The sequence below is a fragment of the Pipra filicauda genome, unplaced genomic scaffold (genome assembly GCF_003945595.2).
Source record: "Pipra filicauda isolate LSUMZ 115617 unplaced genomic scaffold, ASM394559v2 scaffold71_size5581439_pilon, whole genome shotgun sequence".
NCBI classification, from domain to species: Eukaryota; Metazoa; Chordata; class Aves; order Passeriformes; family Pipridae; genus Pipra; species Pipra filicauda.
The window spans coordinates 348,690-359,276 of record NW_024104887.1 but is presented as its reverse complement, the minus strand read 5'-3'; the positions used below and the strand labels follow the sequence as shown (position 1 = coordinate 359,276).

The following is a 10,587-nucleotide window of genomic DNA, read 5'->3' as shown; positions in this document are numbered from 1 at the left end:
CTTTTTCCCACTACAACCTCTGTGTTTCTTGGCAGTGGTTTCATACCTCCTGCTAGCTGCATGTGGGCAATGGGGACATCTCCCAAACACTTTGCCCATTTCAGCATGGCTTTGCACAGTGCACTTGGTCTGCATGCTGGTGATGCTCTTGAAAGGAGGGCTGCCAGCTGCACTCACCTCTTGGAAGACTGCTAACACCTGATGAGCTTCCCAGTTGTTGCAAGACCCAAGACACTCTTGTTTACTGAAAATCAACAGGACAGCTGAGGGTCATGTCAAGACCCTCTTGCCTCCAGAGGACCATGCTGTTCTTGCTCTGCTGTAGATGAGCTTGCTTTGTTGCTGCAGGGCTTGGACCATGCACAGGTGATGTGGGCTCTTGCCTTTCATTGCCATATGTGATGCATTTCCACACCACCACTTTCCAGGGGTCAGTAGCTATCACCTTCAGGGATTTTATGTTGGAGGTCACCTCCAAGATGCCAGTGGGAACTATTAGCAGCTAACAAGTCATATCTGGCCATGAGCTTTAAGGCATCCTCTGCAGAGGACACAGCCAGGGCAACCTAGGACAAAAGCAGATGTCTAGAGAGTAAACTGAGCTCCTGACATTTTAAACCACACTGATTTAATATTTCTATATGGGAAAGGAACCAAGAGATTAATCAGGATTTGAAAAATAAGTGCTCTGGGGTACTGAAATGCTGTTTTGATCCTTTAGTGCTGGGGCATCTTGATAATAAATTCCTTGGAAACATCCTGCAAAGCTTAGACAGACTATATTGACATATCTTTTAATTTATACACTCAAAGAGTCTGCATGTCAATAAATTATGAGGCTCATGAACAATGATATCATTCAACTATTTCCTGATTCCCTTCTGCTGAAGACTGACCCAGCAAACAGTGGCCAAGAAGGAGAGCAGGACTGAATCTTGTCCTGTACCACTGCAGTCTGGACCTGGCAGCAAGTGAGACCTATGCTGTAACAGGCAGAGGGTTGTTTTTCTGGTTTCCAGAGAGCTTGGGTAAATATGCGTTTTGCCATACACTTTCCACCCCTGCTCAAACACTGCCTAATTGTGCTTTCAGCTGGCTTCAGGAGTAGCTTCCTCCAAGAAAAACTCCCATCAGCCAGATTTTTCCTTATTTATCTTTCTGGTGTCGACTGTTCATACCATTCTGCTCTGACCAGCATTACATATCTTCACTTTCTTTACACGTGAAGCCCCACAACTTGAAATTAACTTTTTCTTCAAAGGCCACCCTCTCTACCCCATACAAGCTCAGTCTGCCTTCTCTTCAGCAGTTGTTTTCCTCAAACATAGCATTAAAGAAAAGCTGAAGTCATGCCCTTTTGGCATGAGTAATGCAACCAAGAGAAGGTTTTTGTTTCACCTGACTTTCTCCCAACAGCCTTTCAAGTCAACCCCACTAACATACATCATTTTATAGTGTATTGGCACAAGCTCAGTCCATGAGCTTCCAGCTGACTAGCCCTCAAAGAGCAAGGTCCTTAAAAATATATAGGTATCTAAGTGCTTTGGTACATTTGGATTTAGTCCATTTAAGGTTTATCTCATGGGTCTTGTTTATCCATCTTACATGGGATCGACAATGGAAAGCTTTGGCAAAGAAGTATAAATCCAGTTAAATACCTGAGCAGAGGAAACCAGCCTGGGAGGGAGCCTTGCTGGAGGCTGATGGAGCCCTGCAGTGGTGGTCAGTCAGGGACCTGTGGTCTGGCCCAGGGACCTGGGGACTTGATCTGGCCAAGGGTCTTTCCAGCACATGATGCTCAGAGGAAGCAAAGTGAGACACATCTCTGTGTGTGGGAACCATCTAGTCTTGCTGCCCAAAACCAGCCATGGGTGTTGACAGCATCATGGGGAAACCAGAAGGGAATAGGAGAGGACAAGGAGGTGGCAGGGAGTGGGAGAGGGTAATACTTTGAAAGTCTGGGTCCACCTTGGGCTGATGCTGTACCCCAAAACCATCTCCTAGAAGCAAACAAGCCCTATCAAAGAGTGAGCAAGTGCCCTACTTTAGCACCTTCCTTCTTTCACTCCAATTAAATAGGGCTGAATACTTTCTGCCACCTCCATGCAGTGTGGGGGTGACAAAGCTGTCCAGCAAGTCAATTCCCATTGTGTGTCTGGGAACTCCACCTTTCTCCATGGAGATAATGCTTCTCAAGGACTGGAGCTCTTTCCTCCTAACTGGTTATTTGTCTGCAACAGTTTTGAAGCCTTATGTGAGTTCTGTGAAGAGCTGCTTCACCAAGCTTGTGTCATTATCCATGTGTTTTTGCTAACATTTTCCTGGTTTCTTGTGTTTCAGTTGCAGCTTGAGGACTTGATGCCCATTTTAATGTAAAACTAAGAGACTTCAGATTTCTCAGATATTACCGAAAGAAGTGCTTGTGGGTACCATTTGTATATAAGCATCCTATATCACTCTGAGTCACAGCCTCTTGTTGTCAGTGACACCCTAAGGGGGAGAGCATCACCCTGGTCTGTCTGCTGCAGCTCAGTAGGAAACCCTCATGATTCTGTGGAGCTTTACCCAGCCTCCTACTCTTGCCTCCTGCCCTGCATACACCTTCCCAGACAGCACCAGTTCCCACTGCAACAGTTCAGTGCAACAGGGCCCCACGCCACGTGTTTTATGTGTCCATCCACAGTCCTGCACCAAGCTCCCTGCCAAGGTCACACAGAGTTTACAATTGCTCCCAGCACGGACTGGCTGGTAGGGCTGGTGTGCCCTGGGAGCTCATATAGAAAGAGGCATGACCAGGGTGCTAGGAATGCACGCTAAGCACAGTGGCTTTTTCTGGAGTCCCCATCCCAATTGTCTCTCCTTAGGAAGCTTGTGAGATGTGCCATGGCTCCTCCTGATCTTTTGCTGTCCCCAAGAGGGCTTGCTGCATTACTAATACAGGTACTATTGTAGTGGCCTCAGCACTGAAAGGGCCCTGAGATTGGTGTATCAGTCAACATGTCTGTCCTGTGTATTGGCTGCTTCCAGAATCTGGCTTCCAGGGGGCATCCTTGGAAATGAAGGTCTTACCATGCATGGCCAGTGCAATCTGCCCTCCAGATGTCACTGCTGCCACACAAATCCACACTATGCCATCCTCCCCATGCAGTCTGCAGTAATGGAGAATGTGATAAAGTAGGTTTTCTTCCTTCATTGATTTTTCTTGCCACTGCTCCCACACTCTAGATTGGAACAAGGCCTGAATCTTTTCCCACTCCTGGTGGCACCCCACCCTGCATTCACTGCAGAGATGACACATGTCTGGAATGGAGGAGGAGCTCTCACATGCTTGCCATGTTTAGTGCTTACTGTAAAGGCTCTCTTCCTGAAGACCCTGTTGATAAAGCAGTGGGTTAGGTTGCAAATTAATCAATCTAGCCAGAGCTGGCAGCATTCTGTTTTTTCCCCTGCTGTTGCTGCTTAGGTTTTTTGGTTTTATTTGTTTTTTGGTTGGTTTGTTGTTTGTCTCCCCCCCGCTTCCCCATGCTACTGCTGATGTGACAGGATAGCCCCTGGCCCTCAGTCTTGAACCATATGAAACACTGGGATGCTGTTCAGCTTTTAACCTGGGAAGGAGTGGGGGGCTGGACCACACTCCTAATAGTTTCCTGCACTGCCCATCTCAGTAATTCAGTAACTAAAACATAACTGAAAGTCATCTTTAGTGCTAAAGTTCATGCTTGTCTTTGTAGTTCTGGTCCTACCTGGCCCTGTCCCTCCTTCTTGCTACAGCTTGTGGTGCTCTGACTTGGGTTTCCTTTTACTACAGACTCTGTTTGTGAGGTTTATTTCCTGTACCCACTTAAAACAAAAAACACTGTAATGAATGTTCTCTCTCCTTTTAAAGCAGTTTAATCTAACCTGACTCTGCAGACAAGATCCTTTGCCTCTCCATTTGCTTTCCCGTTGTGCTGGGGCCTCTTCAAGCCACCTAAAACTGACAGAGGTGCAGTATCTTCACCTTCTCTGGGACTACAACAAAAATGATAAAATGGCTCTTTTATAGCCACTTCGTAAAAAAACCCTACTCTCAAGTGTGGCACATGCCATTTAAGCTATGCAATGGGGTGACAGCAATTTTAAATGTCCTCAGTGTGTGTTATGAAACAGATACCAACAGCTGATAACAGCAGAATGCATTGCAAAAATTCCTGAGCTGCTGCCACCCGCTGGTGTCACTGCCTCAGTTTTGCAATGTCGAAATTCTCCCATGCAAAGGTCCAATTTCCATTTTTAATTCACATAAAACCCAGAGATCCTTAGGAGTTCCTTTTCCCACTGTGTCCAACACACCATCCTTCTTCGCACAGAGCAAGGAAAGGCAAATGAAGTCAGAAAGCCTCTTGTGTGTTGAAAAGACAGCAACTCTTTTCTTCAAAGACAGAATTGGTAGATAATTTTTCAAGCTTGTTCTCTAGCCTTTTTCTTGACTTCCAGTCTTATTTACTAACTGGAAAATAAATCCGCATCTGACTTTTCTCTGTAGGCATTTCTGATACTATCTGCATAAGGAGAGGAGGGCTGGTGTTATGGGAAGAGCATGAACTACATGCCTGCACTTTGCCCAAGCCAACTCCCACCAAAATCACAGGTGTCCTCTGCCACCTCCCATGGGAGGGTTGTAATTAAATGCCTGACTATTCCTAGCACAGGAAGGGGCAGAGGTTGCCGTGAACCTTTCTAGATCCCAAGAAGCCCCTGTGGCTGACCTGCAGCTTCTGTGCACCTGGTGCTTTGGCACCTTCCAGCGCCCCGCAAGGAAAAGTTGACAGCAGCTTCCTACCAGGGGTGAGAGACGGGATCTCCCCTGGTCTACACATCCATGAAAGGGGGGACAGGGGGATGAGGCAATGGGCAAGCAGTTGGTTGCTGCAGCCAGGTGTCTGAGAAATAGACAACTGGCTGAAACAGTGTGCTTTGCCATGCAGGACAGCGGGGTTCCTGGAGGTGCAGAAGGAAGGTAAGAAAGATCATGAGATTCCTCACAAAGCAGATTTGGCCTCTGCAAACCTCCACAAGCATGCTAATGGGACAGAAACACTCAGGGATGCTCTCGTACCTGCAACTGAGTGGAGAAAGATCTCTCCCATCTCTAGAGAGACAGACACTTGTGGCCGGAGCAGAGAGATTTCTCTGAACAATTTTTCCTGCATTTCTGTAGGCCTTGCTTGACATGACTTCAGAAGTTGCAAGACGTGTAATGTTTATAAGCTGTGTGAAAATATGCAATGTTTATACTTGTTAGCTGTGTGTTTATAATGTTTGAGAACATAGTATGTTTATAGTAAGAAAGTCTTGAGAAACTGGAGATAATGAAACACCTGCACATCTCGGAAAAACCCTAAAGGCAGATCAATAGAAAGAGCTTTGCATGCCAAGTATGATCTTAGGCCGCATGGACAGAGCCTCAGATCCAATAAACCGAAAGCATGAGACGCGTGCACAGACTGAGCTATCCAATCACCTTGTTTTGAGCATGTACCCAGAACAAACTAAACTGTATAAAAGTTAACTCATTTCAATAATAAATTGGACATTGCTGATCACACTGATTGTCTGCTTTGTATCTGTACTCCTGCCGTCCACAGACACTGAGTCAAGAACAGGGGGAGAGACCGACCGACTGCCATGGGAGGTGCGACTCAGGCCACTCTCTTCCAGCCACATGCTGCTTGCAGGGGCACACCTTCCTGCAATAATGTGAAGAAACAGGCAGCTTTATAGAAACACAACACAGGTTTCTGTTTTAATGAGAAAATAATTATATACTTGCATTGTAGGCCTCACAGTCACTATAAAACAGAAGCAGGATAACATTTAAGTGGTTAACATACAGAAAGCCAGGTATTGTTGAAACTAGTTGGTAAGTCATGACAAGGATGCTGCCTTTTGGCTGCCAAACATGTCACTGCTACTCTATTTTCCTTCAGATAATGTCAGTACAGAGCAAGATGAAGCCCAAACTGGCAGCTTTAAAAACGAACTGTTCAGAAAACCTGCACTGTAACTCCAAACTGATTATGATCACAAATGCTAATGCTTAACTATTTTTCAATACACAGTTTCATTAAAACCAGTCTTTGCCACGGGAAAGGATCTCAGCGTTTCTTTTGTGGAGACAAAGTTAACTCTGCAATAGTGCTCTTTTGTTGCATTTGATACAGTCATATATAGATAGATATGTAATACTGGCGTATACTTATAAACACCTAAGCTTGGTAGCATGCAAATCAAATAACAGAGGCAAAGAAACTGCATCTCACTCTTGTTACCACAGCACTGAATGTGCTGCTGACTATAGGTGTCCATAATTTCTGGAAGAGAAAAACTGCCGGGTGGAAAGTCTGTCTGTCCTGGACTGATACATGCCAATACTTCTGTTGCAGGGGTCGAGAGCAAATACTTCTATCGCAGAGAACTCCTGCCTGGAGTCTCCTCACCGCCACATCCCCCTTCTAGAGGAACAATTTAATTTTCACTTCAGGCCAATTGTAGCAGTATGGGGGGGGATGTGGCAAAGCATGAAAAGATGCCCGACAAAGAGTGATCAATGTCACTAGCTTCCAAAGAGAGAGCAGGGGGGAAAAACAGGCCTACAGGCTAAAGAACATACTACCACAAGTTCCTGGGAAGGCATTCCAGGGCTCAACCAGCTTTCAGGAGTAAATATTGGAGGAAACTGAAAAGCGCCATTTAATGCAACACCACCTCAGCACAAGTGCAGAGGCCATATCCTCTTCTCAGGAAACTCCTTCTTCCCATTCTCTCTTAATCTCTCCCCAGAGGTGGAGGGAGCCAGGAATCTTCTTGACACAGATGTGCAGAGCTCACAGATGCAGCTACATCATGTATGGTCTCACTAGTGCTGCACTGGTGCCACTGCTTTTCCTACAGCTGTACAATAACGACCCGCCTGCAGATATTAATCACAGTGTCGACTGCCACATCTGAACAACAGGTCCCCTTCATTAGGTATGTAATTCCTTCACAGGCATGGTGCCTCCTTGAGATAAGCTTGCTGCCCTTATCACAGTGAACTCTTGGTTCAGCAGCGTTTTCTTCTGTTCAATAGCACTTACGGAGACAACTGACAGAATTGAGTCCATGGGTATATACAATTGTATTTGCTACAATTCCCTGAAAATAAGCCTCCAAATTATATGTGTCCATGGACAGAAATCACGTGCTGAAGGGTGGTGGTGGTGAATAATTTGGTTGCAAGCTCTGTGTTTAAGAAAAGCACCAAAAGTATGTTCACAGTATCGGTACTCATTTTAAATGAGCTCACTGTTTCAGGATAAAACAGCACAGCAGGTCATGAAACCAAGGAAAGGCTTAGGGAGGACACAGTATCCTGGCTGATGATTTCTTAAAAATATGTCAAAATAATAACTGACTGTAAAAAAGACAGTATTCTGTATAGAAAAAAGCTCGGTGTCTTTTTTCCCATCACCTCCCAAACTTGTTGGTTTCTAGTCCAGAAATTATGGTTCCCAGTTGTAAAATACTCCTATTGTATTGCTTGGTGATAAGAAAGAGTAAACCCGCAGCCTCTATACTACATACAAATACAAAGCACAAAGAATTAATACCACATTTCTTTTCCTAATCGTCAGCTTACAAAACTGGTCAATACTTTGCAATTGTGACTCATGCAAATACCATGTTGGGTCAAATTTTAATATCACAAATACTGCATTAACTCAGTGCCTTATTTTTATATCCCCTTTCGGAAAAAAAAAAAATCATAACTCACAACTATAGCTGGTATAACAGCTTTGGAGAAAATAATCAGTACACACACTGCCATACACTTCCTGGTATGCCAGCCTCACGCACACACCCGCACACACACACGCACACGCGCACACACACATGCCCACACGCGCACACAGAACCACACTAATCCTTCACTGCTGATCCCAAGCCTAAGCAATAACTAAAGGCTCTATGGTTTGCTTGTAGCGCTGGAAACACCTGCTGAACGGCAGAAGTAATGTTTTCTTCCCTTGTCTGCTCTTCCTTGCTCATTCCTTCCAACTCATTATGCCCTTTAGCTTTTTTGTTGCCTGGAAACGTGAAGACTTCCACAAAGCACTCTACTTCAAAGGCTTTTTACGTTGTATAAATATAGTTGAACACATAACTATCTTTTTTCTTTATTTCTTACCTCTTTCTAGGCCAGAGTCTGGCTTAGTTCAATTATTGCCTCATTTAAAAATTAAATGTCCTTTATTATCCCTTTCCCACTACCTTTCTGCTTCAAATTATCCATCTTCAAAGATTTAATACATATGCCATTCTTTTCCCTCCCCACCATCAAAAAATAGTTGTCATCCGCTAAATACAGATTTTCTACTTAGAAACTTTGTTGTGTAAATATGCTCTGAGAACCTGAAGTTCAGGTGATATTGCAAGCATATAGGATCCTAAAGCTAAGGTAATCCATTTGGCTTAGCTCTCATCCCCATCTATTCCACTCCTAAATTGTGATGGCTTGTGTTTGCAACACAAGGACTGTTTGACTGAGTCTGCTGGATTGTATATTTGCAATAACTGCCTCCCTGTTTGTTGGGTTTTTCTCCTTTTAAACAGATAAATTACTAGAAAGGGGAGCAGAACCCACCCCCCCAAAACAACCAGTCCAACCCCAAACCCAACCCTTCAGTGTCCTCAAAGAAACAGAACAGAGGGCAGTATCTTCGTGTGTTGTGGCTGGATAAGAGTATGCCGAATTAACGCCGACGGTCTTGATGCAGCGGCTGTGGGAGGCAAAGGAACTGCAGGAGGTTCTGACAGGAGCTGCTGGGTGGACAGTGATCCTGGGGGGCAAGGCAGGGCTGTCAATTCGGTCAGCACGAAGCACAGGTGTGAGCCCTGGCCACAGACTCGTCCATGACAACTTCCTGCCATATGCCTGCAGCCTATCTGGTCCACACAGGGACAATCTTGGACACCCCCTTGTGCCCACCCCCAAGAGCTCCCACCCCCTGCAGCCTCTCCACTGCATTATTTTCGGAGGGGAGATGGAGAGAAGAAGAAGGGGCTATTTTCTAGGTGTGTTCTTCCTGTAACTTCAGGATTGCCCGGAGCAGGATCATTTCTGTGTCTATGTGCATCGAGTTTCTCGTGTATTTAATAAATATTGGACTAAAATGCTGCTGCTTTCATGGTGGGTTTTTGTGTTTGGGTTTTTTTTTTTCTTTCTTCCTTTCTCTTTTTTTGGTTCCGGCATGCCTGGTCGCTGTCTTCACACTGCAGTGTGGTTATTCATCCTCCTCTCGGTTGGCATAAATGCCGGCTTCCCAGCGCAATGCCAGAGCGCTCTTCCTGCGGTTCACCCTGGTCGCCTCCAGGACCTGGTCAGGAGAGAAAGGGAAAGCACAGGGTGTCACTCAGCCGCCCACAGCCCCTGTGTAGGGGTGTCCCACACTGTGCACCTGGGCAGACAGAGACCAGCCAGGTAGGCAGGGACCAGCCAGGTCAGCCCCTCCCACAAGGCTCCCAGTGCCGCACCTTGTGCAAGATGGGGAGACTCATGCGATGAAGCACTTACTGATGTGAAAGTGGGGGGGATGGCACACAAGAGCAAAGCCACACCACAGGAGGACAGAAGTGGTAGGAGTTGTCTTCTGGGGAGCCCCAGCTGCCCTTTACCAGCCCAGCTGCACATTGCCCCATCCCAGGGTCTTGGTCCTCTCCCTAGAGGCAGCTGCAAACTTTCAGTACCAGGAGCCAGCAATCAGCAAACAGTCCAGAGGCTGTTTTGGAGCTGCACATGAAGCCCAGAAAGCAGCTGGCTGCCTGTTTTAGCACTTCACCCTCTCAGGCAGAACTAGGCAGCACCCACCCTGCCACCCTCCCACCCTGCATCCTCTTCTCCTGGTTTTTGTCTTGCAGCTAAGGCGCTGTGATCAAAGTGCTCTTGGAGTAAAAGGACATTTACACAAGGAAGAACTACAAAACCTGGTACAAGATGGGCTCCAATACATTTATATGTATTTCATATGCACATAGTCACACACGCAGATACGTGCACACACTGGGTATGTATTGTACATATGCACACACATAATTAACTAAAAAAGAAACAGTTTTAATACGTGTTTTAAGAAACTTGGAAAGAAAATTAGACAACACCAAAAGGCATCATTGCGATGTGTGTCTCATGTACTCCTCAGCATGGCCGTGGGTGTTTTCCACACAGCAGATTAAGATATAAAGGAGTCTGGAGCCTTCTTATAGAAGCACATGACAATGTTATTTTCTGAACAATACTGAATTAACAGCTCCATGATCAAATTACAAAGCTGCCAATGTTCATTGGTCTCAGTGTGTTCTAAATCAGCCCTCCCAAAGAAGCAAACTTTTGAAATTTTTAATGTTAAAAAGAATTGTAAAAAATTCCCACAGTTAATACATGACTCTTCACTGAAACAATGCCATCCATCCCGGGTCCCTACTGCTTCCTGCACAATCCTTGGCTGCAGAAGAGGAGCAGACCTTTCAAGAAAGGATAATGCTATTTCATTCTTCTGTGTAGAAAGT

The 10,587-nt window shown here is 45.5% G+C and overlaps 1 protein-coding gene across 7 annotated transcripts in view; it reads right to left on the bottom strand.

Annotated features, from left to right (window-relative positions):
- Positions 1-5,756: 5,756 nt before the first annotated feature.
- PALM2AKAP2 (PALM2 and AKAP2 fusion) overlaps positions 5,757-10,587 on the bottom strand; it is a 264,841-nt gene continuing 260,010 nt past the window's right edge. For all 7 annotated transcript variants that reach the window (XM_027710346.2, XM_027710335.2, XM_027710336.2 and 4 more), the window contains one exon: positions 5,757-9,398. In XM_027710346.2, the coding sequence (XP_027566147.1) occupies positions 9,306-9,398 (93 nt within the window). In that variant the 3' untranslated portion in view covers positions 5,757-9,305. The remainder of the gene's footprint in view (positions 9,399-10,587) is intronic.